Source organism: Physeter macrocephalus, chromosome 3 (genome assembly GCF_002837175.3).
Source record: "Physeter macrocephalus isolate SW-GA chromosome 3, ASM283717v5, whole genome shotgun sequence".
Taxonomy (NCBI): domain Eukaryota; kingdom Metazoa; phylum Chordata; class Mammalia; order Artiodactyla; family Physeteridae; genus Physeter; species Physeter macrocephalus.
In genome coordinates, this window is record NC_041216.1 from 1,813,868 (window position 1) to 1,836,578 (window position 22,711).

Sequence of the window (22,711 nt, forward strand, 5' to 3'; positions counted from 1 at the left end):
TATAGCAATGTCCAAACTGGCCACTATTTTGTCTCAGAGTAATCTAAAATGAAAATCATTCTATTTAAAAATCATCCACAGGAACTCCCTGGTGGTCCAGTGGTTAGGACTCCATACTTCCACTGCTGAGGGCCCGGGTTTGATCCCTGGCCAGGGAAATGAGATCCCTGCAAGTTGCACCTTGCCAAAAAGGTATAAATAAAAATCATCCATATCCCCTATCACCAGCTTCTCAGCCCAGACAGAAGGGCTGTATAGCGGGCTGCCCCGAACCAGTAAGAAGTACCAAAACATCACTTGGATAGGTGTAAATACTGTGCAAGTTAAGTTGACTCACTTCTTTGTATCATTTATAGCCTTTAAAACCAGGCAGCCAGACTGATGGGACGTAAGCAGGCCTTCCAATATCTGAGGCACCATTCAGAGCAGGGAGAGGCAGAATTCCTAACAAAAATGCTCCTTCCCCAGCCACAAGCCAGCTTACCAGCCTTAGTGTCAGACTAATCCTTCCATTAGCAGAACCTCAGGCCTAAGCCTGTCATGGGCTACACTTGCCTGTTCATCTCTACCAGATTCCCATTCAATGCCACTACAATTCCCACTAGCTCTCCCCTGCTCCTTATCTGACCCAACATTGCTCCCTCCCCAAACCCTCCATTGTGACCTCTGGGTTCAGTCACTGGCCTTTTCTCTGGATGTTCTCTTACTCTACCTCTAACCAGACTCGTGCCTAGGACGCTACTTCCCTCGGAGCCCTTTCGGTGATGATTTTCTTCTTCTTCAACACCAAGTACTGTGGTGTCTGGTAGTGGGCTAAGTCTATTTACACCACTGCCACTTCTACACACAAATTTTCTTGAAGTCCATGCTTTCAAGCTAAGCCCACTATCCAGCAGCATTCCTTCACATTCCTGGGCCTTCTCCACACCCACTTCTACGAACACTTGTGGGAACTGCAACACTCACTGAACACCATGGTCTATCTTCGACCTCTTCACGTCCAGTACTGTCTTCCTCCTCCTGTCTTCTACTCACATGATCCTAACCTGAACTGCCACTACCAGTAACTGCCACATGTCTCCAGGTTGAGTATGCCAGGCTAAGGGCACCATCTCATATTCTTCCAGCTCCCTTAAATTAGTACTCTTACTCCATTGGGCCAATTTGGAATACTTGCCAACTCCTGGATAATTCCAATCACCAAAGGTGGCTTTGTACTCTTACTGACTTTGGCTACCCAGGATTCACCCCCGGATCTGGGGATGGGGGAAGTGGATGCTGGGGGACAATAGCATCAACAATAACCTTGCATTCACTTTCACTACCTTTGCTCTTTTCCTCCTGTTAGATTCAGCTGGCCAAGCTCTGGTTAAACTCAACCCTCCACCTGCTGGCAATTCTATTTCCCTGGTATACTTTTCCCCCATTCTCCAAGACAACTACACCTTTTTCTCTCCTCTAACCTCCAACCTCTCTTCTTCCTTTTCTAAAGCCCACCAAAATTTTTTTTTTTTTTTAACTGAACCTAATCTTTTTTTTTTTTTTTTTTTTTTTAAAGATTTTCTAAAATTTATTTTGGCTGTACCTGGTCTCAGCTGCAGCATGTGGGACCTAGTTCCCTGAACCAGGGATTGAACCCAGGTCCCCTAGCATTGGGAGCCTGGAGTCTTACCCACTGGGCCACCAGGGAAGTCCCTTACTGAAACTAATTTGAATAGATGGATTGACACTTCTCAATATTCATGAACACGTAAATGTCCATTTTTCTTTAATGTCTTTCAATGGTCTTGCTTCCTCCCAGAGATTTGGAAAATGTTAGTCCTAAATATATTTTCTTGATACTACAGTATTTATTATACAAAATACATTTTAGCCATTTACTATTACTAACAAATTATCCATTCTTGACTGCAAGCTCTTTTGGTTCATTACCACTACCACCTATTCCTTAAGTCTTACCTCACTGCCTAGGTCATCTAGTACAAGGTTCAACAGAAACCATAAGCATCCTCACCTAATTTTGAGCGGAACGAAAGAAGACAACAAGCCCTTAGCACTTTCCGTACTCTCTGCTCCAGTCACATGGGTCTCCAAGAACATGAGGTATTCATAACCCTTACAGCTGGAGAACCAAACTCAAGGATAAGTGTCAAAAGCTAAGGAAGGTCGTCACAGAGCAAATCACTGCTGCTACTGCTGCAAAGCATTGCTTCCAACACCCCTCTTCTAGTAAACAGTACTGACTTCCCCAGAGTCTCATGCTGGTGCATCTGAACAGTAGACCAGGTTCTAAACCCGCAGACTGGCTGCAAGACTGAATGCACTCTCTCAGCTGTCAGAGACTCACAGAGTACCCAATCCCTACACATAGTGAAGTGAATTCACACAAGACAAATACACATGAAAAAATGTTTGCACACTGGCAGCAAGACTACATCACAAAAAACTTTCTTCCTTGCCATGGTTTTCAAAATCACATTCCAACATTATTGGATTATGTAAGCATTGTTGGCATCATTTCCACAACATATATCCTACTGTATGCAACTATAAAAAACCCCACTACATACCATCAGCAGTGTTCAACATCCAAAGAGGTGGTCCCAAATTCAGAAAAGGCATTTCAAAGTGTTGACTGATACTAGGCCTAGCCCACTTGCTTATTTTTCCCCACTTTATTCATCAGTACCCTGAATTAAAACTATCAGTGCAATGCAAATCTCAGTTCTGTGAATCCTGAGCCCATTCTGGAGAGGCACACAGCACCTCATGACTCCCGGATATGCCACTCTAGCTGACTCTATAACCCCAAGGCCTCAAAAGCTGGCCAGAATGATCCAGAATTAGTCTCTAGATAGCAGTCATTAACTATTCCACAAAGGAAGCCAAAGGGCATTTTAATAAGACATTATAAAAGAACAGCCAGAACAGGCTTAGGTTACAAGGGTGCTGAGAACAAAAGGAATGTCACTGACCTCTATGTTCTTTAAGTAGACTTCACACAAGCATTCCATTATTTGTGGTTACCATCTCCAGTGCCCAAGCAAAGGAGCTGAACTGTGTTAACCGAGTACACCAGTCTCTGTGGCAGGCATCTGATAACTAAGGTGGGTATCCTTCAATCCACAGGCTGAAGTAACTCACAGTAGGGCACAAATAAATGGCTTCCAAGGATTAGAGTCCAGTTAGGCTCCACTAGACCATGCCCTCTCTCTTCTCCTTTACCACTGCCTCCCAGTAAAAAGAGCTCACAGAAAGGAAAATGGCCAGATTACCATAGTAAATACTTTCTAATTTTCAGTACGGGCCCACAGGCATGCTACTCAATCAAGGATTACACATTTAAAAAAATTTCCTGAGTAATACCAATGAGTACCACCTATCTACAGATAGATTTAAGCTAATAAGGGTCCTATAACCAGCTAAGTACTTATGAACTAAAACGAAACAAGGCAGAAATATACACAAAGACAATTATTTAAGACCTTTATTAACAGGTGCTTGCAGTTTGTTGACTTTTTTGAAAAAATCAAGCTGTAAACTTTTATTACAAATTAAAAATGAGGTTCTTAAAAATCTCAACTTGACCAGATATGAAACAATTTAAAAACCTTTAAAGGTGTATTGAGAAAAACCAGGTTTTTTTTTTTTTTTTTAAAAAACACGTTTGTCATTACCAAAAAGAGACATCTTTAGGTAAAAATAATAAAAACCCCATGCTGCATAGATAATGCAGATAGTTCTAGTTATCTGGTCAACAGGCAAAAAGCAAGCACTTAAGGTCTTCAGCTCCAATCTTTTGTTCATTTCTTATTGCTGGAATTTCGTACTCATTTCTTCTTGTTGGATGACTAAACTGTAAAAGAAAAAAAGTTTTTAAATTATCTTGTGCAGTTCACTGCAATTTTCTTTTAGTACACCAAACTGCTCCAGATTCAAATTAGCTAAGTAGGGAAAGCATTAACAAATCTCATACTGGTTTATCTTAACACAGCAATTCATAACAGGGGTGGACCCTGCTGTGTAACAAGAATGGTTACTCATAGGTTCTGGATGACCTTTCGACACTCAGAAAATAGTAAAGAGGGGAAAAAAGTATCAGTGGCTGAAAATAATTCTAGTGCCAAATGCCTCCCAGAATCAAGTAAAAAGGGAATCCCTTGATTTTGGAATTGATGACACAATGCCAAAGTTGTCACTTTTCCCAAAGAGACCAACCACATTGGTCATTATCACCTAGGTTATTAATCCTAGTAGCTATCCCACTTTTTTTTTTTTTTTTTTTTTTGTGGTTTGCGGGCCTCCCTCTGTTGTGGCCTCTCCCGTTGCGGAGCACAGGCTCTGGACGCGCAGGCTCAGCGGCCATGGCTCACGGGCCCAGCCGCTCCGTGGCATGTGGGATCCTCCCGGACCGGGGCGCGAACCCGGTTCCCCTGCATCGGCAGGCGGACGCGCAACCACTGCGCCACCAGGGAAGCCCCCCCACTTATTTTTGAAAAATGAAAAATAATGCAATGTAATTAACATTACTTGTTAGGGTAAGGTTAGCAAGACTTTCCTCTGCTTACTGGTAAAATCATCCGAAAAGGTTGACAAAAGGCTCTCATATTCAAGATACAATGTAAAGCTAGGCCTCCAAGTGTCAGTGAGCCAAAGTATGGCTCTGATATGCCCCATTACCAAAATGGGATATTCAGGTCATGTTATGATTAGTTTGGGTAGAAGATATTGTATGTTTAAGTGGCTTACCTTACCTGATGAACTGGGTTTTTTTCTCTTTCATTAATGGACACCACTCATGACTGCTCAGAGGCCAGAAGGCCATCTACACTTACTTACCCGGATGATGGTAGAGATGGTAAGCCGGCATTTACTCAGCCCCGCCCTGCTCAGCCTCGGGAGCGGACGAATTCTCAGCTGGTGGATCGGCTGCTTTTGTCTCTTTGCCATCTTGTGGTTTAGGGTTTTCTGGGCGTCTGCGTCGGTAATTGAAGTTGCGGCGGTACCGACGTTGAGGTGGCTGCTGACCTTGGGTCTCATCTCCTTGATTTTCCTTATCTTCTTCATTGCCGTCCTCTCTGGGCTGTCTTTGGCGAGGAGGGCCCCTGGAATGAACATTGTGCAAACTTGCAATGATAAAACCTTCTTTCTTTAACCTAGCCACCAGTATTAACACATCTGGCCTTTCTGTTTATCAAGTGGTCTGCAGGCAATTTAGCAAAATCAAAAGAGCAAATTTGGCTTTTATTTCACAAATTGAGTATGACTTGGGAAAAGGATTTGGAAGTATAAACTGGAAGATGAACGTTTAAAACTGGTTTTAATAGTCTCGTAAACTTTTACCCATAGTATAATCTATTACAAAGTTAGCCACGAAAGGACTAAAGGTGGTACAACACTATCAACACCTTGATGTCATTTAAAAACATGGGCTTTAAGGTAACCAGGTTTGGCAACAAGTGCTAACTAACCTTTACAGATGAACACTTGCTAAAAAGGCAGGAAGTCAAAACCAGAGAAAAGATGCTCTCTTCATATAAATGAACGTACACAGCAACCATTAGTCACTGGGAAAGGCAAATCAAAACCACTTCATACCCACTAGGACAGCCATAATCCAAAGGCTGAAAAATAACCATGTTGGGGAGGATGTGAAGACACAAACCCTCAATACATTGCTGGTGGGAATATAAAATGGTGCAGCAGCTTTGCAAAACAGCTTGGCAACAAATGTCGAAGAGTTACTATATGACCCAGCGGTTCTACTCCTGGGTCTATAGCCAAAACAGTGTCCGTTATGTGATTACTGTATTATTCACAACAAAAAAAGAAAACAACCCAAATGCCCATCAACTGGTTAATGAAGAACAAAATGTGATATTCATACAATAGAACATGACTTGGTCATAAAAAGAAATCAAGTACTGATACATGCAACAACATGGATGACCTTAAAAATATGTGAATTGAAAGCTAGACACAGAAATACCCGAAATAGGCAAATCCAGAGACAGGGAAAGCAGATTAGTGGTAGCCAAGGGCTGGGGCAGAAGGGAATGGAGAGTGACTATTAATGAATACAGGACTTTGGGGGTGGTGGACTGGGGGGAGCGTGGCGGTGATGAAAATGTCTGGAATTAGACGGTGGTAATGGCTGCATAACTTTGTGAATACACTAAATACCACTCAGTTGCATGCTTTAAATGAACACCAAGATTAGTATCATCCTTCTATACCTATTATAGGTCATAATAAGCTCTAATTTCCTATTTAGGCCCGTACATTCCATTTTTCACCTCTAACCCCTCCAATCTCCCACCTACCTCTCCCAACCCCACTACCCCTTCTCGTGAAACCATTTCCCCACATTCTGTGAACTCATGACCAGTCTTCAGCAAAACTGCCCTGTCTTTCCCCTGTAGCCTTCAAGTGGTGGCTGTCCCACCCCTATCACTGCGGCTTCTAAAGTGAATTCTAAAACCCCAAGCTTTCAAATCTTATGTTATGCCATGTTCCATTTACTATACTTTTCCTGTTGTAATTATCATGACAGTCCCGAATAATATGGGCTTTTAGATTCTTTACTTCCCATCCAATTCTTGTTTGCTACCTAGGTTTTCTCAACTTCAAGCATTCCACTCTCTAATCAGCCCTTATTTATTTTCCTGGTTTATTCCAGGTGTCTTGTTCTCCCACTGTTTCCACTAGGACCTATAATCCAATGATCCCATCACTCATTCTGTCACTTACTCTTCCTTAATCTGCTTCTCCCTTCTTTCTCCAAGTATAAAGTCCACCCATTAATCATTATAACCAATCTCAAACCCAGTCATCTTTGGGTAGACAAATGCTGAACAAATCTAACTCTCTGCCTAATCTGAGGCTGCTGCTCAAAATGGCTGGAAAAGTACAACCATGTTGGGTGGACCCACTTTAAATTTGTGAACACTATTATTTGATTTCCCCTGTCTATTTCTGTTCTAGAGATAATTTCACATCTTTGTCCCAAACCTCTCTTACCCCTCTCTCCTTCTGACTTCACTAACACACCGGGGCCCATATACTCTGGCTTCTTACACATGCAATGCCCATGGTTTCTGGCAAAAGACCAACCCATTATTTGTGGACCAAACCTTATCCTAACTGAAGACAGTTCTAGCAGTTACTTCCCTGACAACTGTCCTCTTTTACTACGTTTTCCAGCCTACAAATATGCTCTTATTTCTCAAATAAAAAAATCCTTTCTTCATGACACATTTCCCTTTATTGCCACCTCATCTGTCTCCTTCTCAGCAAAACTCCTGCTATATTGGTCTCAGATTTCTTACAATTTGCTCTTGGATCTACATCAATCAGAATTTCACCCCATGGATTATAAGTAGCATGTGTCATTTACTACTCATTTGAACAAAAAACTCCTGGCTAAATAGTTTGGAATGCCCTGCATTCTTGATAAACTATAAACTTTAAGGCAAATCAATCTATCTACCTTATCTATCTCACCATAGCAATTATCTGGCACTGTAATACTAGTCTATTCATTCAAATGAGACCATTTAGTCTAACTTAAACCAAAAGGCAAACAGTAAAACAGAAGCACTTGACAACAAAAATTCATTTGCTATTTTTAAGAACACCAATGAAACTAGGTAGAAAATTTAAGCAGCTCTACAATGTAAGAAAAAGTAGACCAAGGATTCTGCCCTTGGAATTTAAATGGATGGACTGCCATGAAAGCCTATTTTAGACCATTTATCACTTATCACAGATAAACATTATCACTACTTAAAAACATATTGTGATTATTTGCAGTATTTTAACAAGGTATCTATGTCTAGGTTTAAAATAGTATACTACCTGTTAGTTTTAGGGATCACATTTGGAGACTCAATGCTCTAAGATCCTTAAAAGAAATAACTGCTATACCAGTCAATCCTAACATCGTGGGACTGGGAACACTGCCTCAGTGTGCTACATATATGTATAAACGTGTCTGGCTCATGGAGCTCTTCCCTAATTACTCTATACTCTAATAATTAAATACCCTCTGTTAAAAAGATATGCTTACCTTTTACCTTTCTCCCTCCCAATGAACCAGGTCTTAAAGTTATAATACAATGCAGTTTAAACTACTATTCTCTTACCTGTTAAAGGACAGAAAATGTGAAATTCCATACCCTCATTAGAGAAAAACAACAACAAAACCAACTGCATAAAGTAGACCACATCTATAAAGGTGTTTTTAACCAGTGCCAGCAAAGATGCAAAGAACACAATCTCAAAGATAACTGACTTCAGGTTCACCTCTTAGGCATCTGATGAAAGAAAATGTGAAGTGTTAACAGATAAATGACTGAAAAAGCCTGCAGAAGAAGCATGATGCTGTTGAGTCCTAATACATGCTTGAGAAATTTTAAAATACAAACCATACCTGCGGAATCGTTGTGAAGTGTTAACAGATAAATGACTGAAAAAGCCTGCAGAAGAAGCTTTCTTGTCTTCTTCATTAATACATGCTTGAGAAATTTTAAAATACAAACCATACCTGCGGAATCGTGGTCTATAACCCCGATACATATTCTGTCTCACTGGTCTACCTTGTTCTCCTGCACCCTGGTTGTCAGCACCCTGAAAAGGCAATGGAAATCAAGCCAATGTGGACCAGTAAAAACCCAACCAGACATAAGTCTGAATACCATGGCAGTTAAAAATAAATAAAATCACATTTACCTCCATCACTTCTCCCTGCACAGGAGGGTTGGAATACTGTGGTCGACGCCCATAGGGTCTCCGCATGTAGTAAGGTGGGAACCTTCGCCTGCGGTAGGGCCGGCGCTGTTGGGCCTGGCCTTCAGGAGCACTCTCCGATCCCTCATTCTTTTCCCCACTCTCACTATTCTGGTAATTCTGCTGGTAATTACGTGGAGGACCCCTGCGACGTGGATAGCGTCTATAATGGTTACGGTCTGCTGCATATTTACTGCCTTGTACTGGAACTCCACCAGGGCCTGTAACATTTGCTGCCTCCGCACCCTACAAAAGCCATCATATATTGATAGTGACAATGGAATTAAGTACACTTAACAAAACTTACACAAAGCAAATAAAAAAGGGTCTCTGTGGCCAGGGGTGCATAGAAATGATTAAATATTAGTTCCTCACTGTTCTGAAGAGATAGCCCTCTAACTGCAGCCAGCACATTAGGATTGATGCACCTGTGTTCAAGTGGTCACCTGACCCATCCATCCACATTAGAGCCACCATCCTAATGGATGAGATCTCCAAAATATTTCCATACTGAAGTCAAACCTTTACACAAAAAGCATCCTCACCTTTTCTCCTTCAACAACATCAAACTCCACAGTCTCTCCATCTCCTACACTGCGAAGGTACTTCCTGGGGTTATTCTTCTTTATGGCAGTCTAGTAATATCACATTCCAAAAATAGATTAACAGGGGAGAATAATGTGCTTTTTCATTTAAAATGTACCAGAGTCAACAATATTTTAGCTTGGAAATACACTTAAAATTAGCTTTAAATAAGACCAAACCATCAATAAATTTAGGAAAACAGGGACCAATGCTACCCCCAACCTCAACCAAAATACTCCAATCTTACAAGGCCCCAGCATTTTACCACTATTTTCCAAACTAAAACAAGTAATTTAACACTCAAGACAGACACTATATAGATATATATTTAAAAATGCTTCTTGCAAAAGCATTATATGTAGCTTTGAACAAAATGAGGATATCCATCTATCCCCAAAGACTGCACTTAATAGTAGAAGCTAGCCCCACACAGGGCCAGTTTAGATGACAGGCGAGTTTAGTTTTGCATGCTTCAAAGTTGACCAAACCAACTTTGTCCCTGTGTTACCATATCAAACTCAATTACAAATGTCAACCAAAATCCCTTCCAACCTGACTGTGGTAATACTTCGATGGAAATGCAATTCACATGAATTAACTATGCCACTTTTAATATTCCGACTGCCTGGGATAGTTGGTTATTACCGCCCCAGAATACATTAAATCTCACATTGTTACTTGTTCTCCAGACTTCTAAGACAAAGTTAAAGGGGAAGAATAATATCTCACGTTTGTAGTACTTCCATAAAGTTCTTCCACACATTACCCACTCAATCTCATTATGACAGATGATGTGAGGTATTATTACTCCTCTTTTAAGGTAATAAACAGGCTTTAAAAAGTTAGGTGACTTGCTCAAGGTCACACAGCTAATAAGTGGCAGAGTATGGACTTTTCTAAATCCAGGTCTTGGGACTCCAAATCTCATGTTCATTCTACTACATCACAGCAGTATCCATTACAGGATCACTCATGCATTTCCATTCCAGAGGAGGCAGGACAACCAACAAATCTGAAGCCAATTAAGCTAAGTTGCCCAGAACTGCAATCTCCTTGATACACCACCAAGACCTGAGCAGCCAAAGTCCTAAGAAACAACTAAATGTTGAAACCACCTCCAAAATAAAGAGGAAAGGGCTTCCCTGGTGGCGCGGGGGCCCGCAAACCAAAAAAAAAAAAAAAAAAAAAAAAAAAAAAAAAAAAAAAAAAAAAAACAAAATAAAGAGGAAAGCATATTGGTGACACCTTGTGGGTTGGCACAAGCGGGTGATATGCATTCAGCCAAATAATTGATTTCATCTGTCATCTAAACTGTCACAAAGTTTTCATACCTTTCATATAAGTCAATTATCTGCAGTCATAGGGGATAGCAGAAGTATGGGTAATTAAAATCCCAAACTCTGATTTTGGTCAGCATTTTCAATGCCCTCGCCAATCTTCCCAAACCCTTTACTGTTGCTGACAGGCAGCAAGACTGGCAAGCTTGCTGTCTCTTGTACCTAATTCTGCAAACTCCTTTGAACATGCAAAAGGGAAGTAAGGAACAGGTTAAGTGTTGGTATTCAATTTTATAAAATAAACATTTGTTTTAATATAACACTTTGCCTGAGCAGTCCTGTATTTGTTTAGAACTTAAAAGTTTCCATGCTTATGTTTGACCCTGTGATTACTGGACAGGGTTTTGATGTATCTAGAAATTGATCTGGCTTCCCCCTTGATTGCCACTGAGTGCTGTATAGGACACTTCAGAGAGCTACAAAACACCAACCTAAGACAGCCCTTCCTATGAAGTATGCTGCCAGCCAAGCTCATACCTCCCTGAATAAAGGCATGAGTGTAGACCGACTTTGTCTTTTGATGTCTACATTACAGTATAGAGGTTAAAAAGTATTTGAGTGGTTTTCAATACAAGTTGACAATATTTCAACAGTCTTAGTTAAAAAAAAAAAACCTGCAGCGTACATAAAAGTACACATTTATAAACATTTTTCCTACCCACTACATTCCTATGAGGATAATTAAGTCCAGTGGGGCCTATGATACACTTAAGGTTGAAATATTAGTGTTCATTTGGCAGTGGCTTACTTTAACAATAAACTCCTTAATGTTTAAGCATTTTCCAAAATATTTTCCTTAAATGGTACTTGTGGGGGAAGTTCAGCATGTAGCACCTATCCTGTTATAACAGAAGGACCTATGCTACGTTTGCCAGTTTTTCAACATTCATTTCAAATTAATATATTTTGCAGCTTTGGCCGATTTCTCCCAGGATTACTGTTATTTGTCCTTACCATAGAGGTAATTCTAACAGCATCTTGTCAAAGTTTCTGTGTATCTATAGCAACGGTATTAGTTCAAGTTTAGATTAACGGAGGTTTTCAGTTCATCTGAAATTAGGTTTCAAAATTTAGTGTAACGAGTAGAGCAGATTCAAAAATTTAAAAAGCTATAGCTATTAACAAAATACCAATGTGAAACACCTATTTTAATTAAGTAAACTGCCAACACAATGTTTCAATATATACATTTAAGCTGTACTACCCCTCTTCCTGTGGGAACTAAATTGTTTGGTGACTGGACTTAACCTTTTTGCAAGGAACAGTAGTTGACAAGATATCCACCCTTTTCTTCCCACAAGCCTTGAGCCAGAAGGGTAAATATCCACACGAGCACTCACCTGGTGTACAAATACATCTTCCTTGGTGTCATTCCTACAAGATAGAACCAAGTTGAACAAGTTATAAAATTGAACACTACATTTCATGTTGCCAAAGATTAAGAATACACTCGGTCCTTTGCGCACTCCCCTCCCCTTTTTAGAGACTTTCTCGGATGCCAACCAGCCATTAGGAAATTAAGAAACAAAACAAAAACACAACCAGTAAGCCACGACGATTTTGCTAATAACTCTCACTATCTACCTTAGAAGAATTAAAGACTAATAAAGTGTTACCTACTAAGCCATTAAGAGGATAGAAGTGACTAGCAACATATATTCTGTCATTCCTCATCCTACTGAACAGTGTTCTTGCACAACTCACTCCTACCTCTAAGAGCATGGTTACTAACTTAAGTTGGAGAGATCATGAACATATTCTCTTCCATTAATTACAAGCTTCCTTCTTTCTCACTTCATCCTCAATCATTTCCTTTTTACCATTTCCAATTCCCAACTTTCCCTGAGGATCATAAAGATGACCACAGAATGTACAATATCAGGAATGAACCCTAAATGTAAACTATGGACTTTGAATGATAATGATGTGTCTGCGTAGATTTATCAATTGTAACAAATGTATCCCTTTGGTACAGTATAGTGGGGGAAGTCATGGGTGCAATGTGTAGGCCTGGGGTATATGGGAACTATATATTTTCTGCTCAACTTAGCCATGAACCTAAACTGCTCTTAAAAATAAAGTACTGATTAAAATAGAGAGACAAGATCACAATGACGTGCAAGTATAAACACCACCAATACTGACATCATTCACACGGCAAGCATTGTTTGTGCCAGAGAACTAAGGAGGTGAAGATGAATGAAACTTTTTACTAGCACACACAACCCCCTTTTTCACTTCATATGACACCATTTTACACCAATCTTTAGTCTGTTCCTAAACAAATATGGTTGAAATATTTGCTTCAGGACTTTACAAGTAGCTATTAAAGGAGGCAACATTTGCCCTAAGTCTTAAAGGAGTTTACTGGAAAATGAGAAAGATGTTCCAGGTGGAGAGATCACGGACATGGGTAAAACCAACAACGAGCAAATTAAGTGCAAGGGGTTCAAACCAGCTGGAGAATATGGCTAGGGCTGTGGCTGTGTGGAAGGGTGAATATGGGCTAAATCATCATGTAGGTAGAGAAGCCAGTAAACGATTTTATGTAGTGGACATATAAATTATTAGATAAATTAGAACACGATAAATTATTAGGTGTTAAAAAGTGGTTGCTATTATGGAAAGTTTGAAGCCAAGAGGAGACCTGTTAGTTATAAAAGCTACACCAGAAGTCCAGACTAGGACTGATGGAGGCCTGGACTAAGGGGCTGTGTATGAGGGAGTAGACTTGAGATATCGTTCTTGAATTAATATGGGAAAAACTTTGTGGATGAATGGAGGCTAGAAGTCACGGGGCAGTAGTGAATGATCTGAATTTTTAGCTTAGAGACTGGAGGTCACGGTGATGATACTATGAACAAAAAGAAGCACTGGAGGAGCAACAACATTTCTAGACCTTTACTGATTTACCCTACCCTACTGTCAGTAGGTCAGAGTTGAGAAAGGACTCAATAGTAGTTCTAGTGTTTAATGACAAAAAGAACAAAGGTTACAATGAACTAGCCTGACTGGTTTACTGACTATTGGCTCCTTGCTAATCCATGGAGCAATGTATGCACCAAAGAATCCATATAGCTTGGATTATCATAACATGAGGACATTTAATTTATGGGTATTAGGAACACCTAGGAATTAATGGTTGGTCATAATGTCCACCTGTCAAATAGGTCCACATACATCACAAACAGTTCCATAGCCACCACTAATTAGCTTTCATCTCCAACACGATTGAATTTCAAGCTCTAAGGCTGTTCCAAAGACAGGGGGCACTACTTCCATTAAAGCGAGTGAAGGGTATAAGACTTGCCAGATGACTAGGTAAAGGATATTTGGTACTGGGCTTTCATGTAAGTAAATTAATTGAGTTTTGAATATAGTATTTTACAGTTTTAATATACATTAAAATTTCCTAAAAAATGCAGCTTTCAAGAGAGGGATTTTTCATTACTGACGATAATGTCACCCATGTAACTGGGTAGCCAGTACAATATTTTTTCTAATGTAGTTGCAAATAGACATTTACAGATGGAAAATATTATACACCGCAATAAAAAGTAAAAGCAATTATCTACAAATTTTACTTCAGGGTTGTAAAAGGAGTATTAAAAAAATTCACCCAAACTACTTCTCCAGTCAGGACAATCTTAAACAGGTAGTACACACAAGATAAATCATCTCTTGGAAAACAGCTTAGGGAGAGGTTTTCTGGGTACAGAGCTATGTGGAAACCAATATATGTTCACTAATGATGTCATGCCAGATAAGGTGATACTCATTTATTCTCTTGTCACTAAACCAGTCTATAAGAGAATATATCATGGTCAAAAGATATATAGATTTTAGGGGACTTCCCTGGTGGTGCAGTGGTTAAGAATCCGCCTGCCAATGCAGGGGACACGGGTTCGAGCCCTGGTCTGGGAAGATCCCACATGCTGCGGAGTAACTAAGCCCATACGCCACAACTACTGAGCCTGAGAGCCACAGCTACTGAAGCCCGCAAGCCTAGAGCCCATGCTCCGCAACGAGAAGCCACTGCAATGAGAAGCCCGTGCACCGCAACAAAAAGTAGCCCCCGCTTGCCACAACTAGAGAAAGCCTCTGCGCAGCAATGAAGACCCAATGCAGCCAAAAAAAAAGTATGTAGATTTTAGGGAAAAACTTGACAGATCAAAAAATGTAGTTTTAGCCAAGCCATAATACTACAGTATGGATGCAATAAATCAATCTAGTTGCAACTTGTTAAAGGACTACCAAGAAGTTCAAGGCACTACCAATAGGAAACCTGATTTTTACTCCTCATTCTACTATTAACAGCTGTGTAACCTTGGAAAGCTGCCCCCTCCTAACTGGATCTTTTTCTTCACCCACAAAAGGGGAAAAGCTTAGACACCTAACAGCTTATACTGCAGAGGGTTTACGTTCCAGATACTGTGCCAAGCGCTTTAACTCTTTAGATCATACCAATCCCAAGGTAGGTGCTTTTATATTAACCCCCCGTTCTACAAATTAGGAAAATGAAGTATGCGGTCATCTGCTTAGAGTGGTAGAATTTGATTCCACAGGCCCTGGGCTTTATGTTGAGAACTCAAAAAGGACCAGTTTGGAAATCTACATATTTCAGCTGTAGAAGCAGATAACAGCGTTTGGTTTCTCCTATTTTGGGAGAGAACAACAATGAATAACAAGCACCGCTACATCCTCACCTGTAGAACACAAAGTTATTCGTATAATTAGACCAGGGTCTGCTGCATATTGCCCCCTCACTTCCCTCAACACTTAAAAAATGTAAAAACCATTCTTTGCTCACCAGCCAGATAAAACCAGTTCTGAGAGGGTTTCTTGACTCCTGATCTATAGTAATACTGGAAAAAAGGCATGTCATAGCTACTAGAGATCTTACTGAAAAGGGAAAAGCAGCAATTAAAGATGACCAAAATGGCTCATCAAGAAGCATGCTTTAACCTTTAGCTATTTATTAATGCAATGAGAAGAGAACGGAAGCATCACCAGCACTGCCTCTTACCTCCTGAGAACCAAGAGGCATACTTCTGCCTTTACCATACTTTACTGAGGGTGGAAGGTTAGACACAAGCGAAAGTATGAGCTCCAACCCCATGGAGCCAAGTCACTGAAAACAGAAGCTGCCATTCTTCTGTCTAGCACTCAGCATACTATAGGAACATGGTAGGTGCTCAATTTTAAAGTATCTATTGAGTGTCTACTATGCATTAACATTAGCCAGCTCTAATCTACCACAAGCAACTGGGCTGATGATGAAAGGACAGCAAGCCCAAAGGCCTCATTCAATTCTTTAATACTGTTGGGTATTTACTTGTGCTAGTTAGCTATCTGGGCATTGTGTTAAGCACAAGAAATAAAAATAAGATGTGGCCTATCCTCAAGGATTTCTATCTAGAAGGCCACCACTATTCAATCTAAGGCAGCAGCTGAATTACCAAATATGGTTTTCTACATATTATAGTATGTTAAGTCATACTAATCAGAGAGGAAGGAGAAGAGAGGGGCAAGGTGGGATATAGAACACAATGGTTAAGAGCTCCTTACCAGAACCACTGGAGCCAAGGTTGGAATCCTGGCTATCCCCATTACCAACTACATAATCTTGGGCAAAGTGCCTTATTTGTAAGGCCAAATATCTAAGGTTGTTTTCTAGTAGCCATAATGAAAAGTAAAGACAAGTAAAACTAATTTGATCATTTCCACATACATGGTCAACATAAAATATTGAAGTATCTTACGTTCAGTTTCTCAGATGCTTAACAGCCCCGTACTGGACAGCACAGACTTACAGTATTCCAACAGTGTCATTCCATGTATCACACACCAGTCCTCCCATTCTCCTGCAGTCAAGTGTACTCTTTTTGCTGTATTCTTCTACTCCACCTCTTGGTATTAATAGATCATTATTTACTACTGAAAATTTTTTTAATGAAAACATACTTTTCTCACCTATCTAGAAATTTTGTTGTTATTCAGCAAATAACACAGTAGTGACTTCAAGGAAAAAGAAATCACACAGCATGAGACCAAAGAAAAAAAGGGGGATACCATTTTAAGGGGTATCCTTTTAAGGGGGATACCCCTTAAAATGGTTAAGGGGTATACCATTTTACCCCTTAAATGGATACCATTTTAAGTTAAGAGAATGCCAAAGAAAAAGAAATCCTGCAGGGATCTAAAGAAAATGGAAGTCTCTTCAAAGTTCCTAATGTAGCACAATGAAGGTATGTCTTTTTATGCCTCCTCCCCCTTCCACCCCACCCCATCCCTCCCTTAGCATACCACCAAACCTTCAAGCCTTCCCTAGTGCCACAACATTTACTCATTTAGGTTACAGACTACCTATGATTTCTTGGTTCTTACTGTGCGATCAAGTTATGATCAGTTTGACTTTAACAGCCCAAGAGACTTGGCAATCATCTTTCCACAGGTCTATAAACTTAAAATTAACAGGGTTTGTAGGGTCACAGACTGTTGTATATTTTTCTCTTTTTTAACAACACTTATAAAAAGGCCAAAACCCGTTCTTGGTTCACAGACCATATAAAAACAGAATGAGTTTAAAGATAAAGATCTAATACTCTCTTTTAATTCCTTAATTGCCTCCCAATATTAAGCAAGTATTAAGCAAGTCCTTTACTTCCTAAAAGCAATCTGCACGCTTGAACTAGAACTATATTATAGCAATCCCTAACTATATGAAATAGGCAGTGAAAAGCAGAAAGCTTTTCAAATCTGGGGAACTAGTAGCATACAGCTCTAGTGACAAGCTAGAGATCATTTAAGAACCTTTCAATGGCCAAGAATAACCCCTGCCCCCGTTATTTGTAGAAAATGTAGACCATGTAGAAACAACCAAACTGAAGACGACTACGGTCTATTTTCATAGACAGCAATAATAGCAGTTAGCGCACACAAACTCCAGTGTCAGAAAACAGAGTTCAAATCCTAGCTCTGCCACTTAGCAGCTACACTTCTGGGGCAAGTTTACTCAACCTCTCTGTGTTTCAGGATAGTACCTATTACCTGAAAGGTTGGATTAAATCCATTAGCTGATTTTAACCATTTACTATAGTTCCTAGCATAAATACTTGATAAACATTAGTTACTCTTATCACCACCATAATGAAGGATCAGTTATATACACGTGGAATTCCCAATAGGTAGGGCCCCCGCAAAGGGAGACTAAACCTGACAGCCATGACTAAGTATTTTTTCTAAGGAGGGACAGCTAAGCCTCTCCCTGGCTTGGTTTATTAAACATCATCCTAGACCATGGGTAAAAAGTAATACACATAAATGCATATAGGAAGGGAAGTCAACAACAGGAGAGAACTAAGCCTGACAGACTGTGGTAAAAAGAGAATGCATGCCCCATTTACAGGTGGTAATACTCATGACCAGCTGATTTTCATTTACATGGAAGTAAAGACCCCAAAGCTAAAATACAGCTCTTAAAAAAAAGAAGATACTCTGGATCAGGTAGGCCACCAGTCTGTGATCTCTGTTTGATTCTTTTTGCTCCAAATACCTTGCCCAACCCTTACGATTCAGCATTTTAAGTACTCTAGATAACAAAAAAGTATTCCTATTCTGGTCACTATAAAAAGATGCATGTCCAATTGAAAAATAAATTATTACTGATTCATGCCAATCTTTCATAAGTTTGGTGAGCATGTTAATCCTCCACACCTGGAAGCAAAAGAGAACATCAAATTTCTAGATTTAAAAGCAGAGAATCAAACCCTGAAACCACCGACCCCGTGGCATCCTTCTAATGCCACCTTCAACAGTCTTGAGTGAAGTTTCTCATTATAAAATGAAAAGTAATTTGGGGGGGGTTAATAAACGCCTCCAGTCACATAATCCAATTATCTTTTGCAGACACAGCACACAAAGGAATAACAATGAATTCCTAGACTACATAGCCTAACAAAATAAAACCAAAATTTCTGCTGTGTTAAAATCTTTATACTCTTATTTAGCACCTTTCATACAATGAAACCCTTTAAAAAATAATTCTAACAAGGCTATAACAATTATCGCAGGCAATAACCCAGACCGAAATACATGTTTACAATAAAAATACATTTCTTTAAAGGAAAATTTTACATTAAAAATGTATTTTAATTATAAACACTTTAAGAACCTAGAATATATAATTCATAGAATTCCAAGATTAAAATGAGAGCTACACCAATCATCCCAAACACTGCATCCTCTCCTTTATACAGAAATAGTACATGTGTGTGACATACACGCTTTCTCTCAGGAGAGCCAGGTGCCTCCAGCCCCGAACCACCTGCTAGCTTCCAGAACTATAGTTCTTTTTTGCGGTACGCGGGCCTCTCACTGTTGTGGCCTCTCCTGTTGCGGAGCACAGGCTCCGGACGCGCAGGCTCAGTGGCCATGGCTCACGGGCCTAGCCGCTCCGTGGCATGTGGGATCTTCCCGGACCGGGGCACGAACCCGTGTCCCCTGCATTGGCAGGCAGACTCTCAACCACTGCGCCACCAGGGAAGCCCAGAACTATAGTTCTTTAAGACATACATTTTCCCTTAAGTAAGGTAAACCTCTCCTGAACTTACCTGCTGTTAGGTTTTACAGTGTCTTGTTCAAGTCTCTGAATCATTGAAATGACCAGTTTTAGACATGTAAAGCACATCTGAACCAGTTAGTGTGATAAAATACTTGAGATTACGACAGTCCAAACAAAGGATCATTAAAAGCCAACTTACATTTAACTTGCCCTGTATGATGGCCAAATGAGTTGATTGCAAGTCAGAACAGAGAAATTCAAGGAATGGTATCTCACAGAATAAAAATTTAGAGTATATGAAGAACTACTTTTATCTTGGATTATCATTTGTTCACTTGAAAATTATCATAACCTAAGTCCATTTAACAAATGCAACAAAACAGAAAACATATGCTACAATTTCTAAAGCACAAACTACTTAAAAAGCCTGCAAATTACAGTCCCTCTTAATGTGCACACCAGTGATATCCTATCACATTGGGTCAAAGGTCAAAAGCAGTGTTTCTCAAGGCCCACAAGCCACAGTCACCTGGAATTCTCCTTAAAAATGTACCCCAGACCCAATGAATCCAAGCTGGGAAGGAAGAATTCAGGAATGTGCATTTTTACCCTTCCAAGGTAAGCACACTTAAATTTGAAAACCACTGGTTTAAGGGTGAGGCCAATAAGGAAAATCAGAGTAAGAATGAAATACTAATGGAAATGCTAACAAATTCAGAGATCACCTAAAAAGTGATCAAATACTGGCATCAAAGCCTTCCCTTCCTTCCTTCCTCACTAGTAGCCCATTATCAAAAAACTGATGAAAAAAATGTGGCCTTGGCCTGTCCCAAAGGCAGTCTGGAAAATTCCTAAAGATTTTGGAAGAGACAAAATGTTTCCCCACAACTGCAAACATGGAAAACAGACCATCAAATGCTTACAATCTCTTTTGCTCTGAACGCTTCCACAATACCTTATGGTTGAGTAACTAACGGTTTTTCACCAGCCAGTTGCGTGTCTAAGCTTAATCTTGACCATTTGGCTTCCTTCAGTAGTGCCCACGTCAGAAACATTTGGTGTTACTTCTTATTCTTAAGTTCTTTCAAACGTCTAGTGTAAGTAAGGATGTAAGACAGAAAATGCTGAGATGACTGTATCATACCTGTAAGGCCAATATTGCTGTTAGCGTGCACAGTGCTCTACACCCTTGTAACTGCACTAGCCTTGGCAGCCATCTTGGATATGATGCCTGGCTGACAAGGAGACCATGAAGAGCACTGCGAGTAAACTGCCATTGCTACCATCACTATAGCTACACACAACTCTAAGGATTAATCCTAAAGATGCAGTTTGTAGCTTTGCCTTCAAATACGAAAAATGATGTTATCGTGGACTAAGACCGCTCTAATAAGCTACAAGCAAAGCTTTTGCAAGTACGATTTGGGGGCAAGGAAGTACGAGAAATAAAAATTGAGGAAAGGAAACGGGCCATTCATTTTCTTCCAGATGTTACAGTATGAGCAAAAAAAACCAACTGTTGTCAAAACAGCCCTAACGTGAAATTTATCAGAGGCATTGTAAAACAACATATAGTGGAACACTAAACAAAGGAATTATAACCTTAGTCAAAACGACATACTTGCATTATCAAATCACGTTGCCTCTAAAGGTTAACAAGTTGTAAATAACCTACATAATTAGTGGCTCACATTTTCAAATACCAATTTCAGTAACATATAAAAGCATGACGAGGATAAAAATGTGGTGGGCCTGAATCTAACGGAATTATACCAGATCTTAGCTTTCTCAGTTTGCCGTGACTGCTAAGAGATGGCTCACTCCGCTTGCCTTTTAAATCGCTTTGTACCTTTCAAGTTAGCTTTAGATTAACACTTAGCTGCAAAACAAAGGCAATCTCTAGATCCACTAATCCTTTCAAGTCACCAAGGAAAAACAAAATCCCACTAACAATACACCAGAGGTGGCAACCTACACAAGCTCCAACAATCCCAAGTCCGCAAAGCCTACAGATGGGGCAGAGCATGCAAGAGACAGAACCAGGCTTCAGCGGCGGTCATCTCACCTGTTGATGAAACCATATCCGTTTCTTACATTGAACCATTTTACTGTTCCCAAAACCTTCGTTGCTGAAGAGAAAAAAAAAACCCACAATTACCAGACATCCTTTTTTTTTTTTTTTTTAAACCGCCACGCATCAGCATCCGGTGGCTCCCGCGTTCCCCGGCGGCGGCCTGCGGCCACCTGACAGCCTTTCTCTCCAGGGCCCGCCGGCCAGCCGCGCGGTCCACGTGGGTGAGCCCACAGCTGCGGAGGCCCGGGGCGCGGGCCCGAGCTGGGTGTGCGCGGGGACCGCGGGTGGCGGGCGCTGCGGCGAGCACGTGAGAAAAGGGAAGCCGCCCAGCCCACTCCGGCCTGCGTAGGCGGCGGGCCGCGCCCTCCGAGTACACGCGGAAAGGAGCGGGTGGGGGACGCAACAACGGCGTGCGGGCCCGAGCGCACGCGGGCGGCGGGCTGGCAGGCGCCGAGGGGAGGGACCCCGCCGCACACGCGGTCTGAGGCGCGCGACCGCCCAGGGGGAGGGGCGCGCGGCCGCGCGGGGTCTGCAGGGGGCGCGGGAGGCGGCGCAGGCGCGCCTCGGGAACGCGGACCGGGCGGGCCGGCGTCCGCGAATAGGGGGGGCCTGGGGGAGGGGTGGCCGCGCGCCGCCGAGTCGGTCCCCGCCGGCCGCGCGCCCGCCGGCTCGTCCCGCTTCGGGTAACGGTTCCGCCGCCAAGCTTCCCTCCTGCCCCACCCCCGTCCCCGTCCGATCCTCACCGATGACCTTCTTGTCCCCGCCGGCAGGCGCCGCCGATGTGAGGCCGCCCGGGCCGCCGCTCCCTGCGCCGCTGCCCGTCGTGCCGGGCTTGGTGTCGGCAGCGCTGAGGGCGGGGGCGGCGGGGGGGGCGGCGGGCGGCTGCTGGGTCTCGGCCTCGCTGCTCATGGTTGCGGTGATGGTGACTGGGGCCGGCTGCGGCAGCTGCGGCTCCTCCCGGGATGTGATGGTAAGTAGGCCGGCGGCGGCGGTGGGGCTGCTCAGGGCTCTCTGGGGTCCGCTCTCCGCTCCCGCTACCGATCGAACTAGCGAGAATGGCGGGACGGGCGGGATAAGCCCGGCGAGCGACCCGCCCCAAGGATCGTTCACTGGCCAGCAATGCTGTCAATCTCACCACCTGACCTCAACTCTTAGCTTCTAGTGGCTAATACTCTATCACTCCTCCACTGTCATTGGCCCTTAGGTAGCTATTTCGGCCGACCTGCAACCGTTCCTGCCTCCGCCGCCGCCATAGAGACCGGAACTAGAATTAGAGTCACCACGAGAACCATAGAGTACTCGAGAGGACGGGCAGAGAGAACGTGACTTTCACGAGGCGGCAACCCGGGCGGGCCCGAATTCCAG

General features: G+C 41.8%; 1 protein-coding gene across 2 annotated transcripts; it reads right to left on the reverse strand.

Annotated features, from left to right (window-relative positions):
- Nucleotides 1–3,473: 3,473 nt before the first annotated feature.
- YBX1 (Y-box binding protein 1) lies at nucleotides 3,474–22,409 on the reverse strand. 2 transcript variants are annotated; one of them, XM_024125230.3, is made up of 8 exons: nucleotides 22,090–22,409; nucleotides 21,338–21,401; nucleotides 12,050–12,083; nucleotides 9,333–9,422; nucleotides 8,731–9,033; nucleotides 8,546–8,628; nucleotides 4,840–5,105; nucleotides 3,474–3,856 (listed from the first exon to the last, which is right to left on the reverse strand). In XM_024125230.3, the coding sequence occupies exons 1-7, from the start codon at nucleotides 22,253–22,255 to the stop codon at nucleotides 4,871–4,873; spliced, it is 975 nt and encodes a 324-aa protein (XP_023980998.1). In that variant the 5' UTR covers nucleotides 22,256–22,409; the 3' UTR covers nucleotides 3,474–3,856; nucleotides 4,840–4,870. The 2 variants fall into 2 exon arrangements, with proteins under 2 accessions (XP_023980998.1, XP_054938603.1); XM_055082628.1 differs by lacking the exon at nucleotides 9,333–9,422.
- Between the last annotated feature and the right edge of the window lie 302 nt (nucleotides 22,410–22,711).

What these genes read in the sequence shown, in the direction of transcription:
- YBX1 (XM_024125230.3), bottom strand. Translation starts at nt 22,255, where the DNA reads ATGAGCAGCGAGGCCGAGACCCAGCAGCCGCCCGCCGCCCCCCCCGCC. An exon ending in TGCAGGGAGAAGTGATGGAG is followed by an intron (nt 8,629 to 8,730) that starts GTAAATGTGATT and finishes TTGCCTTTTCAG; the next exon opens with GGTGCTGACAACCAGGGTGC. An exon ending in TATAGACCACGATTCCGCAG is followed by an intron (nt 5,106 to 8,545) that starts GTATGGTTTGTA and finishes TGTTCATTCCAG; the next exon opens with GGGCCCTCCTCGCCAAAGAC.